This window comes from Leptosomus discolor, chromosome 1, assembly GCF_034619465.1.
Source record: "Leptosomus discolor isolate bLepDis1 chromosome 1, bLepDis1.hap2, whole genome shotgun sequence".
Classification (NCBI taxonomy): domain Eukaryota; kingdom Metazoa; phylum Chordata; class Aves; order Leptosomiformes; family Leptosomidae; genus Leptosomus; species Leptosomus discolor.
In genome coordinates, this window is record NC_141391.1 from 191,198,728 (window position 1) to 191,225,945 (window position 27,218).

General features: G+C 40.7%; 1 protein-coding gene across 2 annotated transcripts in view; it reads left to right on the forward strand.

Annotated features, from left to right (window-relative positions):
• The window catches only part of MET (MET proto-oncogene, receptor tyrosine kinase), a 68,726-nt gene that overhangs the window by 28,798 nt on the left and 12,710 nt on the right, over positions 1-27,218 (forward strand). The window contains exons 5-11 of one of the 2 annotated variants that reach the window (XM_009961938.2): positions 5,269-5,429; positions 6,620-6,722; positions 6,932-7,068; positions 9,528-9,692; positions 10,559-10,658; positions 18,941-19,159; positions 25,108-25,254. In XM_009961938.2, the coding sequence (XP_009960240.1) occupies positions 5,269-5,429; positions 6,620-6,722; positions 6,932-7,068; positions 9,528-9,692; positions 10,559-10,658; positions 18,941-19,159; positions 25,108-25,254 (1,032 nt within the window). Of the gene's footprint in view, positions 1-5,268; positions 5,430-6,619; positions 6,723-6,931; positions 7,069-9,517; positions 9,693-10,558; positions 10,659-18,940; positions 19,160-25,107; positions 25,255-27,218 lie in introns of both variants that reach the window. The other variant, XM_086473047.1, reaches the window with a different exon arrangement.

Consider the following 27,218-nt stretch of genomic DNA (forward strand, 5'->3'; position numbering starts at 1 on the left):
CATGGGAGAGCCGCAGCCCTGCAAAGCTCTCGTGGTGGGGAAACAACACGGGTCTGAGCCAGGCCGGCAGGGGTCTGACAGGAAAGGCCAGTCACAAAAAGGGGCACCTTCCTCTCAGACCCCTCTCAAAGGGAGGAGGTGGAGGAAAGCGCTTCCTGCCCACAGCTGCCACAGCCTGGCCCAGTTAGGAGGTCCCTGCTCCCCACTCCTCATCCGCCTCCATGCTGGCTCCAGCATTGGAGGAACAGGTGGTGTTTCCCTGTGGGGAAACGTCCCTCTCTCCCATACCTAAGCTCTTCGACAGGGCTGTCAACCAGGACATCACCCTCAGGGAGATGCTTCTTCCTAATGTCCCTGGCTCCATGCTCCGCTGGGTCCACCGGAGGGGGATGAGCCTGTAGCTGCACACCGCCTTGGGACGGCAGACAGCCAGAGGCTGCTGCCAGTCGGCTAAACCCCATCAAGGGTGTGCAAGAATAAAACCACACGGATGAGCAGAGAGACACACTGGCACATTCCTGTTTTAATTTAGATATGGTTAATGCAGGATTCGTACTGGCTGGCTGTATGAGCAGCCGAATCATCCCGTGTGAAGTGTGACATAGCTGTGAAGGTGGGGGTTTATAGGGCAGTTAATGGACTAGAAAACTGAGGGAAGGACAAGCATAAACCTTTCTGGTAGCGCTCATACCCACTTACTTTTGTTAGTGCATTTAAACTACACCATGTAGTTAAAAATACATTTTCCTTTATGGGCATACAACTTGTAAACGGAGATGAAAGGTTGACGTGCTAACCTCTCAGAGAGAAAGGGAGACAAAAGGAGTTTTTAAATATATAATATATATATTTCAACTAGGCAGATGATTTCATGTACAAAAACTTTTTCAAGAGTAGACAGGCAAAACTTCTAATAATCTAGAAACAGAGCTAGAAACACATGTTTACTGGGGTTTTCTTTCTTTTCCATGTTCACCTTTCAGATACAAAATTTAGGACTAACACAGGCAAAACTCAGTGTACAAACAATGAGGTGTTATAAGAATCAAACCCAAAATGGATGGGAAGGGAGGGGGCGGGGGTGTTTGCCTTGCCTTCTATTGCCATTTACCTTTGGGCAAAGGAGATGTAAAAAAATTGCTAACGCAGAATGTGAATAGTTTACTTTCCCTTTATACCAGGACAAATTTATTTCAAAAAGGCTGTATTAGATGATCAAATAGTCCTTTCTGGCCTTAGTTTGTATGAGACTATGAATCACCAATTCAAACAGATAGACTGACAATCAGTCTGGATACGTTTTTATATACCTCTGTAGACCCAAGCTACTCACCTATCCTGCACAGTTTGCTTTGTCTTTCCTAGAGCTCAAGGACACTAGCATCCCTTAATGTTCTTTTCTTGTCAAAACTGTCCAGCAGTGGCTGTATATTGCCATGCCCCTCCAAAGATTTTTAAGACTCTGAACTGCTTAGTTTCTGATTTTTGGAGGTGCTGAGCTCATATAGCTCTCTTTAATTTCAATTATGAGTGTGTGCGCTCAGCAGTTTTAAGAACCAAGCACCTGGAGCCCATGCAGAAATGCTTAGACTAAGAGGTGCGTCCCTGAGGCCACCTCTGCAGTCCCTGTGAAGTTGCTGGGAGGACTCATCTGGGGGAGCGCACCCTGGACATGGGGAGGTGGGAGCAGGCGTGGGGCTGGCTGGGTGCTCGCCTTCCCCATGTGGCTCAGCCCTGCTGGCTCAGCACAAGCCCAGTCTACCCCTGTAATGAATACGGATCTGTGGCACTGATGGATCTTAAAGGGAAACTCGAATTTCAACATGCTCACATTGGTAGAAGCTCCTTCTAGAAGGCTTGTAAGGAAAAAAATGCAGCTGGGTACTTCAATCCCTTTGGGTTGCTAGCTGTTAAGTCAGATTTCATGCTCTACCGGACCATGACATTTAACATTATTACGGAAAAAAATATAAAACAGATTATTCACCATCTTCTGATCTGTCTTTAAACCCATATGCATAAAATATGAGAAACAAGCTTGTTTTGTTCCTCACAAACAGAGGATGACCTGCTTTGAATAGTATCAGAAATTCAGTCCAAACACCTCCCCTAATATTTTGCAGCTTTCAGAGGGACAGATTGCCTGAGATATGTCATACGATCGCTTTAACCTGAGGGGTACACAGAGCTTCTCCAAGGGTCTGGTCCAATGGACGTTAGCTAAGTGTTCAGCAGAGTTTTCCCACGCTATTACACAGAATGGTCCACAATGGGGGAGGAAAAAAAAGAGATTTTCCACTCGTGAGGGATGGCAGAGAAGAAACCCAGCGTTCTCCTTTGGAGTCCTGTAGATCCTTCGTCTCTCTGCCCCGCTTTAAGCACTTCTCCTTGGAGCTCTGGGTGGCAGGGAGCAGGACCACACCTCAGCTCCGGGGGGGAGTGCAGAGCTCTAACTCTGCCCGAGCATCCCCTCTGCTGCAGAGGGCACAGCGGAGCTCGCACCGGGATGCGTCCCCACCACAGCCCGGCTCCTACCCCACACCTCGGCACCACACCCCACACCAACCCACCGCCTCTGCCAACAGCGAGGAATGTTTCATCAGCCTCGGCAAGCGGTGCTAGAGGAAAGTCGGGGGACTCGAGGGAGTCTCCTCGGAGATCGCTTGGTGCTGGAACAAATTGCAGGCATCTGCGTGCAGCATTCAGGTCACGCTGAAAGGTGGACAGCGTAGAGAAGAAATTGGTCTCCCTTTTGATTCTTTGTTGTGGTTAAAAACCTGACATAGTTTGTTGTTGGTTTTAAAGTGAGTCATTTTAGCCGGCTTTTGTCTCAGACATATCGAGAGCATCAGGCGTTCTGCTGCCTGTCGAAGTTGGAGGTTTTGCTGGAAATTTCACATGTGGCCTGTACATGTTCTTGCCTCTTAATTAAAATGAATGCACCGTTGAAACTTTAATAAATAGATACTTTCTTCCAACAATTTATAAAGATGTGAGTGGAAATTAGCATAATGGCTGTCAACATAAACAAACGGAAAACACATTGCTTTAAATATTTCTGAAAAGAAAAAGAGAAGTTAACTTTCTCTCCCTTAACCCAAAGTCCAGAGAGAAGCAGGGACAAGCAGAATGGCAGGCCTTGCAGCAGGACTTGCTCCATGTTATCAGTGGAGTTTTCTTGCTGTGGAGAACTTCTGACTCCTGAATTACATAGCATTTGTAACTGCTTTGGGTTTTGCTTACTTTGTGTTACTACCCGTGCGATGTAAGCACACAGAAGATGCCTACATATACCTCAGTTCAAAGTCCAGGACATTCACTATTCATTCCTGTCAACTATCTCAAGAAAGAGTCTGGAAAACCACATTTGACTTTCAGAGGTTTCATTGTACAGAACAAATGGAATAAAAATAGAAACATGAATAAAAACACTCTGGGGGAATTTCTGCAGAACTTAAATACAAAAGTTTAAGATGTGGTTTATTTTTGGCTATCTACTTAGAGGTCTTACCTCCTAAATTTGCTGGCAGTATGTAGTAAATGCTTTCACTCTCCCTCAATTAAGGCACACGGGCTGCTATCACAAGCCTCTTTCAGCAGATAAGATCACTCAAAACCAGTTAAGTGCCTTTGGTTTTTATTTTGTATGGCTTTGTGAAGCCTAATTTTAATGCCTTTATTTTGCTAACTTATGGATTACATTTCAGACTCCTCAAATGCCACACATCAGTGCATTATTGTACAAAACATCGAGACATCCTGTACCCCCACAGAGACATTTCAGTTTCTGCTAGAGTTTTGTTACTCCAAAAATAGATAGTGTGCTGAGATACTAAGTAGGGTGGAACACTAGGATCTGAAGTCAGTCCAGATTTTGAAGAAAAAAACCAAAGAAATAAGGGAAAGTTAAACATGGGAATAGCACAGGCTCCACAGGGTACAGTACTGCTCCATGCACTTAGCTGCAGTGTTGTGTCAGGCGGCTGGGCGAGCATCACTCCTTTTTTATGGGATTTGTGCAAAAAGTACTGTTCCTGCATATGTTCCCTCTTCTTTGCTCATTGAGAGCTGATTCAAAGCTCATTAAAACAGGAAAGATTCCTACTGGCTTCAGTGCATTTTAGATGGGACTCTTTGTCTGGTTTCTAATGGGGGCAGTAAATTTCCCCATATAGAATATATGGTATAATTCTTTTGAAGTATTCTTCAGCTGCCTTTCTATCTACAATAGTTCATTTGTGAGAGTCTTGAAGTATAGCTATGAGAGAGTTGAAAAGAAATGTGCTGTCTTACTGGATTTCCAGATGAAATAATAGCCAAGTATCTCTCAAGCACTTTCCTTTCAGCTTGAAAATTAAGTCGGGTCCTTTGAAAGGCACAGCTGTATTGCATTTTTAGGGGCAAAATTACTGTCACTAAAGCATTAAGTTTAAGACATTTAAGCATTATGACCACAAGTATAAATTCAGTCTTTCATTCTCTGTTGTTTGTCCAGTGGTACTGGTATGTTTGCAAAATTATGCAGTATTGTTAAAAGCCCCCATGAACCCTGAACCAATGCCTTCTTGATTATTTTTTTTTACTGGTAGTACTGACCAGTACTTTTACCGAGTTTTGTGACTTCTATAGTGTTCCTACATTTTTCCCACCATTGTTATATTTTACAGGACAATTTACAATATACAGAAAAAAAAAAGCATTTCCTTTGTAGATTGTCTCTGTGTTTCTGAGGGGTAGTTTATTTTTAACTCGGAATTAGAGGTGACCAAATGTAAAAGATTTAAGGAAAGAATAGCAGAAGTCACGTTAACTTTATTACAGCCAACGCGATATCGGATTATGGTGTCTTTGAAGCTACTTCACTCTGAACCTGACTTTCATCAAGCTGACAAAAAATGGTCATTTTGGGTCTCTTTTGTGTTCAGCATTCAGCTTCTAACAAAATAAGTACATTGTATGTTTAACATGCCAGAAATAAGATGTGAAAGACAAGAACAGTAGGATTTAAAAGACTATTACAATGCACAGCTTGTTCAGTGCCCCTAAACACTATCCTTCAAAGCTTTCTAGTATAGGTTTTGTTATTTATTGCTACTGCCAGAGAAAGCTCATAATGTGACAAATGAAAGGTGAAGAACAATTAAGATGAATGGTAGGACATAGTCTACTAGAAGAAATGCTTTTCTAAAATTATTCCTTTGCACATTCTTTAACTCCATTTGAAGTTCAAGAAAACCTGACGTAACTAACACAATATTTTTTTAACAGATTCTCCCAAGCAGCGCTCCCTTAGAAGGCGGGACAAAACTGACACTGTGTGGATGGGACTTTGGATTCAGCAAAAATAACAGATTTGAATTAAAAAATACAGTAGTCCATATTGGAGGACAAATTTGTGCCCTGGAAGCAAAATCCAGCCACAAAAACAGGTTAGAAACCTAAAATATGAATTTCCTTTTATACAGATGTTCTGTATGTGGCATGGATTTTTTTATGATATAAACATTGAGTCTGTAAGTGTCATCTCTGATTCTGAAATTTCAAACAGTAAACAATCTCTTTGTTTGATAAGCTCTCCGAGAAAAAAGTCCTCAAAGTGGAGATGAAATAAATCTAGTTAATGCCAATAGCTCCTGCAGCAGCTTTTTCTGGATTGTCTGCAAAATGCTGTTCAACATCTGTAGGAACTGGCAAGATCAAAACTATTCAAAGGTTTGAAAAGGGGGCGGCTTCCTTTGGCCAGGATCCTGCTGGGCTAGGTTGTGTCACCTCTGTCTTCCTGATCTGTGAAACTGCTGGAGAGAAATGCGAGAAGATGCAGGTATCTCGTCATCCAGAGGCTTATGACCCTCAGCTGCACCTCTCCTCCTCCTCCTCAGAAATGAGTATTTGAGGCAGTGGATAATAGCGCAAGACATGGGCTATTCCGGTTGTTATCTTGAAGAAATAGGAAGTTCGATGAACATCCTCTGTCACTTCAAAGCATAGGGCTACCTACTACCAAAGCAACGTGCAAATCATGGCACAGCTTCCCTATTCATATATATATAGCAGCAAAAAGATCACCCTCCGGAAGTCTTGAGCACCCTCCTAACTGCTAGTCTGAACAGTCTTAATGCAAACAAAATTATTTAAGGAGACTAGCTCATACAGGAGACTGTGTAAATGTAATGTAATATATTGACACATGCTGCCACAGAAGTTCAAGTTTAATTTTTCGTAATATTTAAATTTATACAACAAACTCGTGTATATGATGCATTTTTTCTAATCCTGTTGTCTGTCAAAATTTGGCACTAAAGGAGAATTCCAAAAACCAACTCAGCCATTGAAGGAGGTATTAATTTTCTCTAGCATGCTTCTTTTTTTGAGGTGTATCTGATATGCTAAAATTATTTTCTCTGGCCAAGTATAAACATCACAGTGTTTGTATTTAGTATTGAAGAAGATGACCACAGTTCTTTTAGCTGTTATTTCTGAAATGTCCCTGACACACATAGATTGATGATTTGTTTAGTATGGATCCTCCTTTATTATTAATTTGAAGCGATTCTATTTTAATACAAAAAATCAAGCCAGAAAAAAAACATAATCTCATCTTTTTCCTTGTTTTCTAAAGGCTGGAATGCACAGTTCCTGCTGCAAAAAATCCAAGTTTTAATATATCCAGTAGCGTTTCTGTTGGACATGGCAAAACACTATTCAGTACATTTTCATATGTGGTAAGCACTATGATTAAAACTTTATCATCAAAATTAGCTTCAGTATTAACTGGAGGCTCCCCATAGGACCAATCCAGTATAGTAATTCTATATTCCTGATTGTTTTATCATTACTTCATGGCAATGCTAATAAGTGTTTTAAGATTCTTCCTCTTCACATTTTGAAAATAATTTAGGAATCCACTATTCTTATTTTTACATCCCCTCAGAATCCTGTAATAACAAGCATCTCTCCCACCTATGGTCCCAAATCTGGAGGAACATTGCTAACTATAGCTGGAAAATACCTAAACAGTGGAAAATCCAGAAAGATTTTTGTTGGTGAGAAACCATGCACCTTGAAAAGGTAATGTACTTAATAAAAAGTGATGCCTTTAATATTGAAATCGTTTGATTGAAATGGCTTGATTAATATGGCTTGGAGTAAAAAAAAAGGCAAATGTGCATTGCTCTCCTCTCATCGAGTTATACATATCAGAGAATTGATACCGCAATGCACATGCAGTTCTGGATTACATCCTCAGTTTAGGATGTCTGAAAGGCTCCTAGAAGGGACTACAGTTCCCTAGAAGACTTGTTTATTCTGTAACGACTTCATTAACCTCATTAAAAGGTTGCACAGAGAAATAGTATACTAGCTTCTAATGGACTAGGAACTGCCCATTTCCCATCATTTTTGTCACTCTGACTCCCATACACTCAACCTTCTTTCCTGTATTAGCAAGAACTGCTGTTCATCCAGCAGCTCCCAGTGAGCATCCAGTGGGTCCAGGTTACCATTTCCTACTGGTACAAACCTGACCAGTGTTGGAATGTGTATCCCATGCAGAGGAGCAGCTGTTTCTGCGCTACTGTCAATGAACAGCCTGCAAATCAGCGGTAGTATCAGTTTAGGAATTTTCCTGATATATATAAAATTGTTTTGAGGATTAAGCCAGAATTTCTTGTAGCTCTGTACTGGATCCAGTAAGAGCTCAGTCAAGAATCTTTGACATGCTTTGTGTGCGAATGCCTTCAATTCCAGGTGAATATAAATGTTAAATACCAAGCAAAGATTCTCTGCTCTGGGCAGACAAGTGTTCTGAATTTGGTAGCCATTGTACCATGGCACAAATCCCGCTTGGCTGTGTTTTCAGGTGCAGCAGGGTGGCTCCAGAACTGTCACCTCTGTGGCCAAGGGCAGAACCTGACCCACTGTGTTCTAGGAACAGGATGTCCAGCAATTCCTCTAAATATTGAGCCTCTCCTAATAATGATGGAAAGTCATAATGGTGAAACACCACACTTGCGGAGAAAGTGGAGAAGCAAAAGCCTATTAGTTAGCGTCAGACTCAGTCAGGAGAGCTAAATTTTATTCTTTGCTGCTAAATGATTTATTGTATGCTCTTCACCTAAGTCTGACTAAATCAAGAAAGGGATTTAAGTATTCAAGTCTGATAAATCACTACCAAGATCTTCAGCACTTCTGTTCAGTGGCTACTTAATAGTTTAGGGTGGCATTTATTGATGTCATCATCTCAGCTGGTCAACTAATGGACAAATATAAACCTTTTGGGAATGATTCATCTGATCCATTTGAGACCTCTACTGTGGGGGTGAGATGACAGCCAGCTCAGAGGCAGACATCTGCTCTGGTCAGGTGGACCTGTAGATATCAAACCATAGCTGGGGCTTATCCCGTAAGCATCCCCAGTACCCCTCTTTCTCACCAGCCAAGTTGTCTGGAGACTTCTACACAGGTCTTAGCCAGTTTCTCAGGGCAAGTATTTCTCTACCTAAACTGGAAGCTTTCTCCAGTTCTGAGGGCAGCTAGATCAAGGGGGGGGGGGGTTCCTTTAAAAGATGGTAAAAAGCTTTCAGATACATATGAGCAGATCACTAACCCCTACAGCACATGGTGAGCTCCACCTTCCTGGAAAGCTTCAGCGGTGGCAGCAAATGCCCCTTTTGTCTAATTTGGAGACAGTCTCTCACATCCTTTGAGAATGGCCTCACTTGGAGGGGTCCTGGATCTGTTTGGGCCCAAATTACTGAAACCAGTTGGTAGACTTACATTTGCTTCTCCAATCGCTTGTTACCTTTGCCCCTGATGTGCTCTGGTCTCTGTGTCCACACTTCATGTGCTTCAAGCTTCAGGATCCTCTGAGCTCAGTATAGGAGGAGGACTTCCAGGGCCAAGCATGAGAGACCAAGGAAGGGCAAATATCCCAGAGACTCTGCTGCTGCGCTGAATTCAGCCAGCTCTTCCCAAATTTTCACTTTCTCTTCCTTTCTCCTTGCCCACACACTGCCTGCCCTTCAGCAGCACCCGGAGTCAGCACGTGCCCCCAGGGCAGGACATCTCTGACATCTCTGATACTGGTACATCCCCCACCAGCACCTTTTCTTGAGGTTTTTAACACAGGGTAAATCCTGTGGATTGGAAAGAGAAAGATGTTATCCCTTGGTTACAGCAGAACAAGTCATTCTCCTTAAACCTGGAGTGTGCTGTCATTTTCCAGGCTGGAAGCTGCCTTTGCAGGGTGCAGGAGCTGACGTGGCTGTCACCAGCACTGGGGAAACATCTTCCAGCAGGCAAGGTGAAAGTCAAGCAAATGAAGGTGAATCTTGAGCCTAAGCAGTGGTGTTGCTGTTTCTACCTCACGCCATGCTTATTTGTTGCAATGTGATCATCCAGTGTGGGAATCAACGGCATTTTTTTACAAGCAGATCCTTTGGTATGGTTGGGGCTCACTAAAGGACAGTGTTTTAAACTGAGTAGATGTTTTACAATGCTGACAAGCAAGCCTTTATCTGTCCTTCCAGCGTATCAGCGAGCACTGTGGAGTGCTACACTCCAGCACAACGAATTCCCCAGGAACATCGTGTGAGGGTGGGAATCGATGAAGCTATTCGAGATGCAAACAGTCATTTCACATACAGAGAAGATCCCGTTGTTTTAAAAATTCATCCAGCCAAATCTTTTCTTAGGTGAGTAAAAGTTTCTTAGAGAAATAAGAAAAGTAATGAATGAAAGAAGAATGGCTGTGCTGCGCAGCAATCTATCAAAAGAAATTGCATTTTTATCTCTATCTACCACGCCAATTGCTTCCATTATGGTGCAGTTGCAGAGGACAGATCATTTCCTTTCAGAGGTGAAGGAGAAGGGGGAAGGGCACATCTTTTCTTTATGTGATTTAACTCCTAGCTGCTGCTGAACGTACCTGTGATGTCCTGCTGAGATACCTACTGTACAGCTAAGTGTGTCTCCTATGCTGCGTCTGGACATTACACTGATTAGTGAGGAAAATCATTTAATGTGACAAGTCAGCGGTACTCAGGAGAGCAAATGGATTTTAAAATAGTCTAAATCCAGCGCTACATAAATATTATGAATATATATGTATGGTAGTATGTGTGTGCTTTTAAGCGATATATTTATGGTCTCAGTAGCTCTAATCCAAGCCATCTGCCTTTGCCAAAAAAATGTCAACAGTAAAAAAGACACCTTTTTCAGCACCACTGAAAGCAGGAAGCTAAGTAAGGTAGCAAATGCTAAGTGCAAGTTTACACCCTCCTTTAAAATGTATTTCTTTTATATCCTGTCATACCACAATTTTAAAAATTATTTTTCTTTTCTTGTATTTGATGAGTTGTTACAGCAAATGTAAAATTTGTTTCCCAGAAAAATAATCTCACTGCTCAGAGCTATGTATTTGCATTCAACCCATATATCCCTAATTCTGGTTTTATGTTGTCATTTACTTTAAAATATAATTTGTAATTAAGATTATCATAGCAGATGTATCATTATCCTACTCATCTTTTTTTTTTTTTTTTTTTTTAATTTTTCCTAGTGGTGGAAGTACAATCACAGCTCAGGGAATCAACTTGAACTCAGTGTGCTTTCCTCAGATGGTGATTACTGTACCTAAACTGGGAATGAACTTCTCTGTGGTGAGTCAGTCTTGGAGAAGACAATCTGTTATCTTGTCATCTTCATGTGGTGAATGGCACAGAATTTTCCGTCAAAATACTTTGATTTTTGCCTTGAAACTTAGGGCTTCCAGCAATGTTTTGGTATTTTCTGCACAGACTGTTTCCACTGCATAGGCAAAACTCAACAACAAATTAGAAATTAAGCTGGGGGCAGAACAACAGTTTCCAAGGAACCTCTTCCAAAGAAATAAGGCTTTTACAGTATCTGATAACAATATTTTTGTATTGCAATTTAACAATGCAGATTCAGTGGCTAAATACACAACAGTGCAACACAGGTATGTCAGATTACATGGCAAATCCAATTGCTACTGTGACAGGTAGGAACTATATTCAAATGTTGGCTGTGGATATAAAAGGAAAGTGGAACAAGCATCAAAGAACAAGGAAAAGTAAATATGTAAAATCAAAAGTAATTGCTAATTTGAATAATTTGATTGCCAAATTACCTATTGGGGCAAATCTTTCCTAACTTATCAAAGTTCAGCAACTAAGTTTTAAGAGAGGTTTGGGCTTTTGCAGTTGAGTACCTCTGCATGAACAGAGGGGTCAGTCAGAGATCTGAGCCTTCTTTTTTTACCTGAGTTGGTAATACAGTGTCTAAACCTAAATAAGGTGTTCAGATATGACCATGTGATCTACTTTAATTTTTATAAGGCAAAGCTGACTTTTATTGGCTACTTGTACTGTAACTGTTTCCTGTAAGCTTTTGCCTACATATTTGCTTGCACCTCCAACATTTTCTTATCCTGTAAGGTCTGTTTAGCCTAACAAACTAAATTGACCTACACTCTTTATGACATGCTACATTACTGCTCATATTCTCAGTTTATTTCTAATGATCATCATAAACTATTTCCTGTATTGAATTCTAAGTATTAGACCTAGGTTCTCTTAAAGCATTTTAAACTATGTCTGCAAATTTGCAGTCTTTTATAGCTTCAAGGCCATAATATTCTTCATGATCCTAATTTATATAATATTATGAGTGTCGGGACCTGAGTTTCAGCTGGATGTAATCATGGCTTGTAATTTAATAGGTTCAGATTTTAATCTGAAAATCAGTGCCCCTGCAGTGAAACACGGTGTTCAATGTAATCAAAAAGACACTTTACCCATAAGTCAGAAAACAAAACATTTCAGTGACATCAACCAAACTCAAAATTTATTGGGTTTTGAGTAATGTGGGCATGACTATTTCTAAGTATAAAAGATTTCCAAATAAAAGATCGATGCTGAAATCAGCTCTTTAAATTTTGCTTTATATGGATTTGAGCAGTCTTTCTTTTGAAGTATGATCACTCAATTGCCTTCTCTTGTTTCCCTGTGAGAATATGCTTCTCTTCAGGCCCTGGTTCTGCATACTTTGCTTGTTAAATATTTGAGACTTTCGCAGAATTTGAACAGGTTTGAAAGTCTCTGAAGTTTCAAAGAACTAAATCCACTGTCCAAAAGTGACTGGCAACTCCAGGCAATGAACACCCTAGAGTTTACTCTCTCCCCCAAATACTGGGGAGCAACCTTTCCTTTGAGTAGTGGTTTGCTGCCATCCTGCCTTTTAACCTACTATTGAAAAAAGGCATTACTCCCTTATTCTTTGTCTTTTCATATATGGCAGTGTGCATGATACTTGCCAACACACAGGTCTGACCCGCCTTCTCCATAAGGTTATCTGTCCCCTACCACTGCTGATCTCTAAGAATCCAGCTGTACACAAATTCGTTCTTCCTGCACAAAGAGTGGAATATAACCTCAAACAGATTATAATCCAGAGTGTTCTATACTTTGACACTGCTCAAACAATGTATTTTGGTCTATTGAAATTAAAGGCTTCTGGCACTCAGTGGTTTTCCCTGCCTCTGTGGCAGCCCAGCTCTGCTTGCCGTTTGTTCTACCTCTAGTTTTTACCTCAAGCTTATTTCTCAATGAAGGACATTAGTTCTGAGGGAAAAGGGGAAAATTTATAGGTAGTAAAACAAGATTGTACTGTATGACTGAGGAAGTTGCTGGTAGAGGATGCCTATGGCTGCAGCCTGTCCCATCCCATGCTGGAGATTCTGGGCCCTATGCATGAGCGATATGCCAAGAAAACAAACTTTCATCCAGTCTTTACAAAAATGAACAACGATGAGGAATTATTTCCAGCAGGGATCCAGAGCGCTGCAATGACCAGCTATCCCATTTATAAAGGAGAAAACAGGTTGTGGTCCTGAATAAGCCAAACCTACGCAAACAGTACAATACCAACCCAAATGATTAAGTCCTATAGCTAAGGGTATATATCTTTTTGCTTCCTTAGTCTGGGAGAGGAGAGCTAACTGAGTCTTTTTTAAAAAAAAATGTTATTTAAGCCCTTTTTCTTTTCAGTTTTCTCTCACCAGCCTCCTCCAAGAAGCTGCTTTTGTCAGCATTCAGAAACTCTGGCTCTTGGGAAAACCAAAGCCAGCACTGAAACACATCCCAAAGCATCAAAGGAAAATACAGCTGGGAGGGACCACAAAGACCTAGCCTGGCCCGCTTCCCTGCAGCAGGAGCAAATGTACCCAGACCACTGCCTGACTGCTATTTGTCTAGGCTGTTATTAAAGCTCCTTGTGAAAGAAATTTCACAACCTTGCTTAAACAAGCTTTGGAGAGAGCTGCTCTACCTGCTTACCTAGTGGTTTGGAAAGACATCTTTCTAATAATTAACCCAAATCCTAGCTGCTAATTAGCTATCTTCTTGTTTAACTGTCAGTGTACACAAACAACAGATTACCAGTGTCTCTTACTAATTTTACATATTTGCACTACCTTATGATTCAGCCTTTCTCTTTTCCAGCTTTCATGTTTGAAGTTCAGTAGTCCTGAAACTTTTTATTCTATATGGCAAAAATGCCTTGCTTCGACTTCATCGTTTTCATTTCATATTTATTTAAATTTCCTTAAAATTATTCAATACTATGTTCACACTAGTTGTGTTTATATTACATTCTATGTTAACACTATCAAAGTAATACATTTTGCCTTCTTCAAATTTGGTATCTCAAGAGTGAAAAAAATGTTCTAGAGTTATTGAACCATACGTTTCAGTATTCGCAATGTGTTTCTTTTTAATTTCTAATTCATGAGTTCTTTTGACCATTTGTTCTGACTAGGAACAAAAAATATTAATTTGGACAGTGCTGTATAGATTCCTGACAGCTTTAGATAATGCATAAGGATACACAAACCCTCTCACTTCTGCTCACACACCCAGTTCCTGTGTGAGGTGTGTGAAGAGGGAAGCAGCTCATTCCTTACTTTCACTTTGCATTGTGCCTGTAAAAAAGCTTTGCGCGCTCCGGAATGTTGTTTGATCAGCAGCCTGTTTACAAAATAGTGTCTCTAACCTCTGCTGTAAGTTGTGCTAGGTGATGCTTCTGCTTCTGAACCACTTGAGGCCAATATTTTGTCTTTGAAACCTGTACTTTGCATTGATTCCTCAATAGTGAACAAGTGGTCATTCGGGGATCCTTTGCTGTAGCATTTTTAATATTCCATCCATTAACTAATTTGGATATATATTCCCACTGCTTAATCTCTTCTAACCATGAATGTCCCAAGATATGCAAGTTGCAAAATTGGGGAGAAACACCTTTTAACGCATGACCTTCAACAGCTGACCCTGTAGCTATGCAAGATTGTCTCTTTCCGCCAACTTTTAATTATTTCTTCAGTAAGTAGTCTCTTGAATGATATTTGGCATTTAATTGCTCCCTGCTAGATGCCATTTCCTGCTGTATTACAGGAGAGTTTTAAAATACCCTAAAGTTCCTTCAATGTTTACAAGTCCATGAAAAACCTGTACTCATAATATTCATCAAAATGTCTAGAATTCACCTGTGAATGTCTGCCTTAAATTTATTAAATAATGATAGAAGATAATCCCTGGAAACTGTGGATGGTGAGCATGTGATTATCAAAGATATTCCTGACTACCTGTCCAAAGAGTTGTATCCTCTGTCTGTGTTGCCTCTGTGGCTTAAAGCTGCCACAGAAACACAGAATCACATAATGGTTTGGGTTGGAAGGGACCTTAAAGATCATCTCGTCCAACCCCCCTGCCATGGGCAGGGACACCTTCCACTAGACCAGGTTGCTCAAAGCCTCGTCCAACCTGGCCTTGAACACTGCCAGGGCGAAGTCCAGGAAAGAGTTCCCCTCACAAAGGGAAACCATTGGCCTTTCTTTCTGTGTTGAATCTGCATCTCATGCACATCTCCTGCCAAGGAAAGTGTGCATCAGGGGGTGTCAGGGAAAAGCCAATGCTGTGAAATTATCAGGGTGCCAGGGATGTGGTGCTAGCGGGTACATTGACCATCCCAAGCCCAGGGAGGAATTTAGACTCCCAGTCAATATTGGTCATGTTGTGCAAAGGGCTGGCTTTCAGACCCAGAAGCTAGAGAGGTTTTACCCTACCTTATGGTCCAATGATCTGATAGACTGGAAGTATCATCTCCCACACCTTAACCCAAGAAGACAACTAGAATAAAAATGCTACCAATCCATTAGGGCCATTCATTGCACTACCTGAAATGGCACCAAAAGCCAGTGGGTTCTCTGAAAAATCTTCAAGATACCCTGCTTGAGTGTCCCTGCTCATTTTCTCACCTATCAGAAAAGCTTTCTAAATGGGCTTTCCTCAAGTCAGACCTGAATTCTCATCTCTTTCTATTGAGAAATCATCATTTGGCAAAGGCAGCTGGAGAGTCTCCAGTCTGTCTTTAACCTCATTCATCTTTCATTGCTCACTGGAACTCCAAAAGTTTACTTTTTATGAAAGGACAAATTGGCCGTTTTCTCCCTTCTGACTGCTACAGATCCTGTAATACACATCCAGCTGCCTCTCTCTTATCTGGGTCAGCTGCTGGGAGACCTCTGGAGCTAAGGGATCCTCCCTCGTACTTTTCCTGTTGTTCTATCAGATGAAAAAAAAATGAATTGGGCACCAAAGTTCAGATTCTGTAGGTCAGGTTTGAATTAATTGCCTCAAGGGTCATATTTTACAAATGAAACAAGAATACATACCTTTAAGTGATGAGTCATACGCATTGTGCAATGGATTATTATTCCCTTTGGGGTATAGTATTTACTTATGCTTGTGAAATGCTCCATAATTTTTACATCTTTTCTTCCTTATTGTCTTCAGATGTAGATTATAGTCACAAGAAGAATGTAGGCTCAGCTTTTAAAGTGAATGTACTTTAAAGCCTAATTAAATAAAAGTTAAAGGTGCTGGGTGATATGCAGTATCTTAACTGAGAAGGCAATAGATTGAATTAGGGTTTTTTTGTTATAGATCCTCAATCCAATATTTCTTGAAAACTAAACCATCATATCCTTCAATTGCTAAAACCAATTTCAAGGTAAAAATGTCATGTCAAATCACGTACCAATAAGGGCATTGCAAATAAGATTTTTCTTGACCTCACCAATCAGTCACATTGCATCCCTTCCAAAGAGTATTATTAGATTTTTATCATTTTCTGAAAGCTTCCTCTTCAGAGACCAGCCTGATAAAGTAAAGTATCTGATTCTAATAGATAGCCACAAACAAAGTTATGAATACCACTGCTATTCATTTAAGGGACATCACTACTCTACAGTAGATAAAACGTCTAATGAATTTACATTAATCAAAAATATAATGATTACCTGGGACATACTTGGTTTTATAATTATATAAATTTTAGTAATCCCTTTTTAGAATCGACACAATATGATAGATATCTTTACAAATATTCATATATCATGGAAAAGTATGGCTTGATCATCCATTATTTTAATAACGCATCTTATTATTACCATACTGTTTCAAATTAACTTCTAGATCCACGTGATATAACAAAGCCTGAGATATAGTCAATGGTGTATAGCAAGGTATTCAAAAGAGGAAGAACAGTCTAATACTGTAAGAAAATAGAGTGAATTTCTACCTTGTCTTGTGTCCCACAGATTACCTTGTTGTCATGGGGGGATGCACAAATATTTCTGAAGCTGTGCTAGGAATCTAAATGAGTGCAAGTTCCACTAGCATCACTGAGAGCTGCACCAAGTTAGTTAACCGAGTGCCGAACTCACAGCTCACAGACCTGGAACCCTTGTAGTAGAGCTCTCAAACTCTAGTGCTCAGTTTCAGAGCCTTGAAAATGTTTCCCTTGGCAGATTCGGGATTTCACAATATTATGCACAGAAACATGAATTGCTGTGGTGATAAGAAAAAGTGTTTATTTGTAGATAGCTAATTTAATCCTAGTTTTCAAGCTAATGTGAGTATATAACTGATATAGCTTGAACAGTTATGTCACTGATTTGAAACAGCAAAATTACGTTGCATTAATTTAGCATATTAGAGACAAATGTAAACTAATTTCACAGCTCCTTCAGGCAGCATTTTATAATGAGAACCAACTTAATTTGAAAAACAAAACAGAAAATTATATTATTTTTGGCCTTCTCTAGATGTGCAAAGGTATTCAACAGCACTGTTGGTTTTCCAGGGAAATTTCTTGTAGAACAAATGTAAGATTTATGATGACCAGGAGCTAAGCCCTGTTCTTACTGGGGCACATGTCAGCCACTGTATTTACATTTAAAAAAAAAAAAAAAAAAAAAGTAATCTCTGCTGTCAGGGCACAGTGTACAGCAAACTACTTACAAAAGGTTTACACAGTTGGAAGAAAAATATTTCTGTGGAGCTGAAGCAACTCTGTTTTTGCCAGAAGTCCTTCAACCATATCCACGGTAGGCAGCATGAAAGGGAGGCACAGAGAAGGGAGTATACGATGCAATCACAAACAAGCCACTCTGCGGTTTGCGTGATGCTGCCCAGCACCCACCATACCTCCCACTGATGCTTGTAGATGTGCTGCTGACATTATAATCAAATTAGTCATGTAGAAACCTTCACAGTCAAGAGAGAAGCTGACCCTTCTAGAGCACCGTTAATCTAATTAAAGCTGTTGTCTCAAATGGATCAGATGAATCCCACTCTAGGTGAGCCTGTTTCCCTCTGTTGACACTAAAGGCAGTTTAGAAAACTAACTCCAGTGCAGGTGTCTGGATGCAGGCTGGATGAATCCCATCTGCAAGGATTCTTACTATCCCTGCAAACTGCCTAAACTCAGCTTCAGATCAGGCTGCCTGCAAATCCCCTCTGTCCTCACTTGCAACACAACAATCCTTTTAGGAAGGACCTGGGTCTGTCTTGTCTGTCTCACGAGTCCTGTGTCAAAGCAGTAGGGATAGAGGGAAGCCCCCTGGCCATACATTTCACACTGGATCACACCCCCATGGTACAAAGATCCTCTGGCAGGTCTTCTGGAGTGTGGGGTGCACCAGCAGCTTTCCCCCAGGAAGAACCTCCAGAGCAGGCCCTCACGAGGAATAACAGCAGAGTGAGGGGCAAGCGTGGCTTCATGCCTGTTGTCAGGCAGCTCCTGCAGCGCAGCGAGGGGCAAACCTTGCCTGCTGGTCTGAAATAATGGGAAGCACGTCCTGCAGTCAACACTCCCAGGAGGGACTTGCATGACACCTGGGTACCTTAGCACCAAATGCCGCGTGTCTAAGGCCTTACATACACATTTTTAGACAGAAGACACACTTTGCTGAGCTTTTGTGGCCCAGAATCCTATGGTGGCTTTGGCTTTAAAGTGCTTTCTCACAGAATCCATACTGCCTTTCTAGAAACAAAGCGACTTAGCTACACTGTGGGTAAACAGTGCTTTACTTCTGTTTTCTGTTGTTTCAGTCAAATTCATTGGCCTTGTTTTTACCTTCTCCCTTGCTATTGCTTTGGTAGTAAAAAAGGAAGAGAAATACATGTGGCAGTCACTCAGACATAGGTTGAATAAGCTGAATTATGGCTCTCAGTACATTAGGCTAGCCTCCCGATGGTCCTTGGCTTTGGAAATCATTTTCCATTAATTATCTGCAAAATATTTACTTTAAAAGTGCTGTGAACAATCAGGCCAGGAAGCTTGTTTACTTGAACATTTCCTCAACAAGACTGCAAACACCATTGACACGAAGTTTTTATACTTTTCTCCCAGCTCTAAATAAACACTGTGTAGCACTGATGAGGATTTTGCTTTGGTTAAAGAAGAACAAGACCCCTGGTGTTTATATTTTTTAATATATGTGTATTGTTAAAGAACAGTTATATTCATCAGTGACTTACTATGCACGTACTTACTGCAATTACCTCTTTCTTTCTTATAGGCATGTAGCCACCGCTCTAGCTCAGAGATAATCTGCTGTACAACTCCTTCACTGAAAGCCTTCAATCTTCAACCACCCTTTGTAACCAAAGTGTTCTTTATTTTTGATGGTGTCAGCTCTTTGTATTTTGATTTTGATTATGTAAATAATCCTATATTTAAGCATTTTGAAAAGCCAGTGTTCATCTCAAGGGGCAACCAAAACGTTTTGGAAATTAAGGTAAGAAATGTTAAAATAAGTTTTTCAATTATTTGCAAGCGCATCTCAGCAGCGTAGCATGGAACAGACATTTTGATGAAATAAAGGAAGCCCCAAGGAAGCAAGGGCAGAGAGAGCAGTGTGTTTGGTACTGTGTTCACCTGAGCTCTCAGCTGTTCACAACTTAAAAGATGCAGAGCTGAAAACAAATATATTTACCAGGGTAGTTGTTGGCATCAGATGGTGTGGGAGAGGGAGTTTCCTCATCCTTGTGGGAGGACCATGCTGCGTCAGCTTCTGATTGCGATGAGCTGCGTCACCAGTTCAGGATTAAACATGGCCAGCAGCCCAGAACCTGAAGTGTGTGGTCTGCGCATGAGTCCTGGCTCTTACTGTCACACGGTTTCGTGTCCTTCCTCACAAAAGACGTGGAGTTGCCTTTAGAAAGTGGCCTAGCGACTTTGGCTCTCTAGAACTGAGGGAAACTCTAGCCTGTGCACAAAGTCAGTCATGAGGATCAGTCACCACTATAGCCTAAATATTTATGGATCCATGAAAAATGCAGAGTTGATGCTGAGTGCCTCTTAAAAGAGCTTTGAGAGTAGCCTACACAGCGCTGAGAAACATCTCTTAGGAATTTGAGGCCCTCGCAGGCACAGGCTGCTCTCTGCTACAGTGCTGTGGAGGAAGTTAAATCCATTTTGTGAGAGTCCAATTTCTTGAAATGTAGTGCTTTTCTGAGTTAGAGTGTCAAATAGAAACATTACCATGAATATTTATGAATATTTATTATTACGTACGTGTAATTTATATGGTATATCTATAATTTATATAAAATATAATCTATAAAAAATGCTTTACAGAAGAGAATCAGTCTTAATGCTGGGGTCATCTCTTTGTGTAGCTCCTCCATAGCTCTGTAAGCCAAAACTCTTTTCCTCTATGACAGTCACGAAATCTTTAAGACCCGAGGTCTTTGACTCCAAGATGGTCCAGTGGGCCAGCTCCTGAGCTGCAGGAAATCAGAGGGTTACCTCAGAGTCTCTGTCAGCCATGCTGGGTCCAGTCAAACTCTTAATGTTGATCTGTTGCCACAAAGTGTTTTGGCAAAATTCCAAATAATAATCAGTGTGATTTTTATTTGTTTTGTTTTGTTTTTCTACTTGGAGCTTGTGGCCGTACAATCACCCCTTCCTCAATGCAGAGCAATTCTCCTGTTCAATTATGGAGAAACGCTAGAAAGAGTTCTGGTGTGCGGGTCAACGGAGAGCTGGGAATATATAGTTGCTGCATGGCTCAGTGCCTCTGTGCAGTGACAGCAGTGTTTTCCAGTATTTTCCAGGTCATGCATATCAACCAATTGGAAAGAAGACTAATTTGAGAACAATTGTCAAATAACTTAGATTGGAAGGAACCTCTGGAGGTCTTCGTAGTCTAACCTCCTTGCTCAAAACAGGGCTAAGTTAAAAATTAGGTCAGGTTGCCTATGGCCTTGCCTAGATGAGTTTTTAAGACCTCCAAGAATGGATATTTTACAGCTTTAAAAAACACTGCTCCACTAGCCTTGCATTGTGCACCCTGTGCTTCAGCTCCCTTCCTAGCTCAGTGGCCCTCTACTGTACGTCATCCAGTTTGTTAGCACCTCTCTTGTTACGCGGGGTTCAAAATTTGACACAATTCTCCATGTGTGGTCTTGCAAGTGGTGAGCAGAGGAGAACACTCTACTGGCTTTGCTGCTGCTAAAATACATGGTGAGCCTTCATCACTACAATGGCACATTGCTCATTTCGACCACAAGTCCTTTTCTATAGAGTGTCTTTCTACCCTGCTATCCTTAGCCTGTCCTAGTGCATGCAATTATTCCACCCCAGATGCAGGATTTTGCATCTGTCTTTGTTGAATTGATGAGGTTCTACACCTCCAGCTTGCCACAGTCACTCTGAGCAGTGATCCTGCCCACCAGTATCTCAGTCATTTTCCTAAATTTGATGTAATCTGCAAGTGCAAGAACAGTACATCCTATCCCTTTGTCCAGGTTGTTGATAAAGGGTTTAAGCAGCATTGGTCCCAGTATCAGCCACTGAGGAATGCCACTTGTTAGACTTCTAACCTTTGAGCTGACAGCCAGTCAGTTTTTCACCCACCTTATGGTCCACCCATCCAGTCCATATCATCCCAATTTGTTTTCAATGCTAGGAGAGACTGTCACAAATCTGCTAAAATCAAGGTAAACATTGTCCAGTGCTTGCCCTTCATCTACAGAACCAGTCATCTCCTCATAGAAGGCAATCAGGGTGCTCAGGCAAAATCCACCCTTGGGAACCTATGCTGGCTGTTCCCAATTGCATTCTTACCCTTCCTCTGCCTGGAAGAGCTTCCATGAGGACTTCCTTCATAATCTTGCCAGGGACTGAGGTTAAAAATTAGGTGTTTTTTAACTCTCCTTCCTTTTACCCTTGAATCTTTTATTCTCCCTTAAGGAGAAGTCCCTAGTGCTATTTATTGCTGGGAAGAAGCCATTCAGATGAGAAAGGCTGGCTGAAGACTGCCGCACTGACAACTGACCAATGTCACAATTTTGTAGTATTGATGTCACCTGTAGTCATGGCACCCAAGGCAGATGTCTACCTAAGCCCAATGCCCTGATTATTTCCTGGCAACCAACTGGAGAATAACATTAGCGAGAGCTGGTCTCCTAGAACAAGGCACGACCAAGGACCAATTTAACATCTTCATCTAAATAGAATTAGTTATAGTGGGATGCTTCTATCAAAACAGTGAGGCGACTTTCAGAAATTATGGTCGGGAGGCATAAGATCATTACAAGCCATATTGGCAACACTTTTCCCTTGCCCCATACCCACATTCAAAAATATACACACACAAGTTTACATGCCTCATGGTCATATTTTGTGCAGTAATTAAGCAAGCTCAGCATGAAATTAAATGGCAGCTTGCTTCAGTGAACAGCCTGTTCTACCAAACCAAAGTTCTTTTATCTTTTTCTTAATTGGTTTCAGAGGGGCGGAGGGAGCTTTTATCACAAGTTTTTCAATCAAACTAATCTAGTGTGACATATTTGCCTTTCATCGAATGACAGTGGGTACCAACTGAAAGGTTCTGTTTGGTTTCCCCTGATGATCATCAGATGTTTTTGTAAGAAAACGTTACACACAAGAAAACATTAAGTCTTCTATCTAAAACACAGTCAGGGCACTGTGTGCCCTGAATGCCAGCCCTTCTTGTCTTCATTGCCAGCCCTTGTCTTCCACACTACCAAGCCTCTCAAGATCCCACATCATCACTGTCTTCCTCTGCCAAGTATATGGCTCTTTGAAGTCTCTCAGTGCCCACCATGCCCCAGTCAGAGGGGTCATGACAGAGTGGCTTGAGGCACTTCTCTGCTTCAACACTGTGAAGACACCACTTCAGAAGTGCTCCCATTTCCCACCAACAAGGGAAGCTCTCAGGGCAGAAGAAATACTGGTGTTTCGCTGTTGGGAACAATGGAAGACCTGAGTCTGCTGAAGAGTATGGTCTGTTTGCTGCCTCCTGAATGAGCCACTGATTGAGACCTGCAAGCTGGCCTGCTGACAGCCCAGTGTGTCCTAGCTGTGAAAAAAAGCAACAAATAAATAAGGAAAGAAGCAGCTTCTTACCTCAGTCTGCCCAGAGGCCTGGCCTGGTCTTGGGTGGTGCTTGTGCACCAAGCCGGTGCAGGGTCTCTGTGCATGCTTCCAGAGGAGGCCCAGGAGTAGGACGCTAGGTGACTAAAGTGTATTTGTAAATATAAATCTTTGACTAGAGCAATAAGTAGCACAATCGTCATTTCATGTTACACAACACATCTGAGATCTTGGCTGTCCTCTGGCACAGCTGTCTTAATACTCAGAGTAGGACGAGACTTACAAAATTGCCTACTCTATTCCTAGGCCAGTACAACGCATTCTTTGTGAGACAATCTTAAGGAACTCTTCTTGTTTATTTATAGGTCACTCTATTTTCAGTTTTCCACATCTCGTAGAAAATAAGGTTTCTCTCAATGTCTGGTCTAAGCGAGTGCAATATTGAAAACCCTGGTATTCCCCAGCAAGCTGAAGTAGAAGCTCTGTAGCTGCAGTAACTCCTCATTTTTCCCAAGTCAACCTGCTCTGCCTAAGAACCTCAAAAACTCTTCCTCTAACCTCAGAATTTCAACGCCTTGGTTTGTGGTTCTTCTACTGCTTCTAGACTTTCACCCAAATTATTCCCATCTCTCTAAAGCTGTGAGGTAGTTAGTCTATCAGATTGGTTTGTGACATCTACTCAGTCCAGTAACAAGCTTTTCCAGCTTGCGTGCAAGGGCATTACTCACCAAGAAGAGGGTAATACGCATTTCAAATAAGCAATATTGTTTCCCAGTTCTCACAGGAGCCAGTTTCCTCCTCTTCTTAAAATCACAAGCAGATTCTGTGGTCCTGAGAAGAGCAAAATCACTGTGGAAAGACTTTTTAAACTCTTAATATATTGAGATATTATAGTGAATGTATTTGAAACTATAATATATTAATGGTAATATGGTAATGGAAGGAAGTAAAAGCTACTATTTTCATTATAACTGGCTAAGGACCACCTTAGAAAACATCAGTATGATTTTTTTTCTTCCCTTTGGGTAAGTGTCAGTTTTGGTGGAGAAAAAAGTTCTAAGATTTGGTGTAGAAGAAAAAGAGGCCACTCACCCACACTCTGCAGGATGATATATTTACCCTGGAGATGGAAAACTCAAATTGAAGTACATCATTCAAAGGAAAGGTTTGAACAGGAATGGCTCACAATCTACAGCAAGTCTCCATACTAATAAGCAATAAGCAGTCAATCACATGCTCCCTGGGCCATTGAATATTTACTTAATACCAAACAGAATGGCTCAAAGCAGACAGAAAATGATAGAGTGCGAAATGGACTTTTTTGGCCAGCAATTAAAAAGCATATACCTGAGGCGTGGCTTTAACCGTCACAATAGGGTGTTAAACTGGCTCTTCTATATGTTTCTTAAAATATTCCCAGGGTTCATTCTGATTCTGCAACAAACCTAAAGCATATGCCAAAGTCAGGGGGTTTTGCCCCTCAGAATGGGATTCTTGTTTTCTTTCCAGTATACAAGGCCTCATAGCAGTGTCAGCCATGACATCTTCCTCCCTTCTCCTGAAAGACTCCCCAGATCCAGCCCACATAGGTAGCCTGTATAAGTGTTACTCCTCATCCTCCATTCTCTGGTGTACATGGAGTAGGGCAGCATTTTAAATACTGATGCACTCCTGGGCACAAAAGATCCTGAACTCGGCCTTTGGACACTACTATCACAATACCAGAAGGAATAATATTTTATCCAAGTCTGGGATGTTAAAGCAGGTTTTCTGAGTAGGGAGTGCACTTTTCACGCTGTCATCTTTACCAGGGTTTGTTCCTTTTTGGTCTGTGGAACATGATTTTAACAGATTTGTGCATTTTTATGATTATAATTAATTAGTTCTTTTTTGAAAGCTTCACTCCTGCTACCAGAACCACTTGCAAAACAAAGTGTTTGAAATGCCTTTAGTTTGTGGATAATATAATGCGGGTTTCGTATAAACAACAGAGTCACATAATGCATTCTTTCTTGTGCAAATTATGCAAAAATCTAAACAAGACCACCAGGATTTATCCCTCAGACATTTATATTTTTAGAAGTCTGTATGGACTGTATGAGTATCAGTGACAGCAGATTTTATCCATAAACTTTATCATCCCCCTCTAGCCTGTCTGTCAAACAGCCATTTACATGAAAAAACGTGAAACATGCATAGTGATAGGGCCATGTAAATTTATGTTAGTCTTTTATTTCACAATTGTTTTTCCATTAAAAACATTTTTCAAGGTGTAATAAAAGAACTTCTTAACTTTTATGAGATGGTTATGTAATATGAAATTGATTTTTTTTTTTTCCCAAGGGAAATTATATTGATTCAGAAGCTGTTAAAGGAGAGGTGCTAAAAATTGGAAATAAAAGCTGCGAAAACCTCCTCCTACAGTCAGAATCAATTTTGTGTACGGTTCCCAGCGATCTCCTGAAATCCAACAGCGAGCTAAATATAGAGGTGAGGCAGCTACACCACACATGAGATATTAATGCCATTTTTATTATCATTCCCAATGTCACTATCGAACCTATAAACTTTAAATTTGAGCCTAAGCCTGTGTTTACAGAGATATCTCTATCCCTGTTTGTTTGGGATGGAAAGTCAAATAATATCGACTATTTAAAAAGAAATATTATCATCGTTGTTGTTATTATCTGTTTGTAGAGAGACTTTCTGGAGCCTTAGGCACAAAGTAGGACCTAAACTAAGCACAGAAATAAAATGATAGTTATTAATGTAAACACAAGAGGAAACATATGGCGAACAACGGGAAGTTATAATGGAGTAGGCTTGCTTTGGAGCTCACAAGCCCTTTTTCAGCAAAAAATTCTGCTGCAGTCAAGAGGATCAGATCCTTACCGAAATAATTTTTTGTCTGCTTTTTATAATTTCATTTCAATTCTTTGTGTAAGATGCAGACTTAGGAGAAATGTTTGAGCTCCACTATTGTTCTAAAGGTGGTCTCACTAGAGTAATTCACAGTGCTACTGCAAATTTAAACTGTAGACAGTTTTGACCTACTGATTCACACAATAAGACACAAATCTTTCAGTATCTTAGTTTTTTTTTAAATAATATATATAAAAAAGAAAAATCACAGCAGAATGGGATTACCTTTAAACTATGAAATTTGCTGATCATGAACTCTGATTCATTAGAAACAGTGGAGACTTTGCCAGTCATGTAAGTGTGATTAGAATCGAAGTCTACGTAAGCTCTTTGGAGCGGCAGAGACCATCTATTTTTTCTGTCTTTATGGCAATAGGATCCTGGTCCATGAATGGTATTCCTATGTGCTACTGCAGTCTAAGCAAATAGTAATGACTAATGTGCTTTATTAATACAGTAAATATTAATTTACATTAATACGAGTTTATTTTGAAAAGTACAAATTAAATTTCTTGGATGTATCAGGCAAACTATAAAATTGAATGCAGCTCTCCTTTTGGTGTATCTGTTTCCTGGACTTGTAAATGCCTAGTTACATATAATACTTGCATACATGTTGCATTCTGTACCTGTTCATATTTTTACATAGGCAACCGCCACTGGCACTACATTCAGTCAGTTCTGCTCTGTGGTATTTCCTTAACCCGTAAGAAACAGATACGCGTGACATTTATTTCGTACGTAGAAAAGAACACAACATAAAGGGGTTAAATAAGGTTTCTGCTTGTTTACTGGCAAGGAGCTTCAGAAATTGCAGTCTGCCCAGCGAAGAAGAAAATTTGCTCTTTTGACGGGCAAATCCATCATTACAGTACCCAGAGGAATGAATTCCACACGAGGAAGAGAAAAGATGGCCAAATGCATTCCAACGGACTGAGCTAGTGCCGTGTGACCTAAAACAGTTTTTCCCTGTTAGCTGCTTGGTGTTTGTTTGGTTGTTGATTTTTGGGGTTGTTTCTTTTGTTTTGGTTTGGTTTTTTTGGTCTCTTTAAACTGTCAACAAGCTAAAAGCTGGCAAGGGACAGGCTCACGTGACCTTGGGAACTAAAATGCAGGCACACTGTCAACAGCGAGAGAGTTTGATGTTACAGCGTATTTACGCCAGGACACACATTAAAGACATTTGGGCTATGTTTTTTAATGTACATCTCAGCCCATATATCCATATGCACATACATTTCTGTGCACCATTTGAGTAAAAGTATGAATTCAGCATTTTGAAATAACATCTGGTAGCAGTGGGATCCCGTTATCTGGAGTGCATGTGTGAGTGTGTGCCATGTGTGTGGTGTAGCACATACATAGCTGTGTCACCACGAGAGCTCCTGAAGGCGTGTAATGAATCATAAAAATGTAGATCTGATTTTGCGTACAGCAATATAACAATTTTTCCACTCCCAGTGTCTTATCGCAGTACAGCATCACAAAACCAAGATTTAATGCATATGGGACATATCAGCTTCTACTTTAGT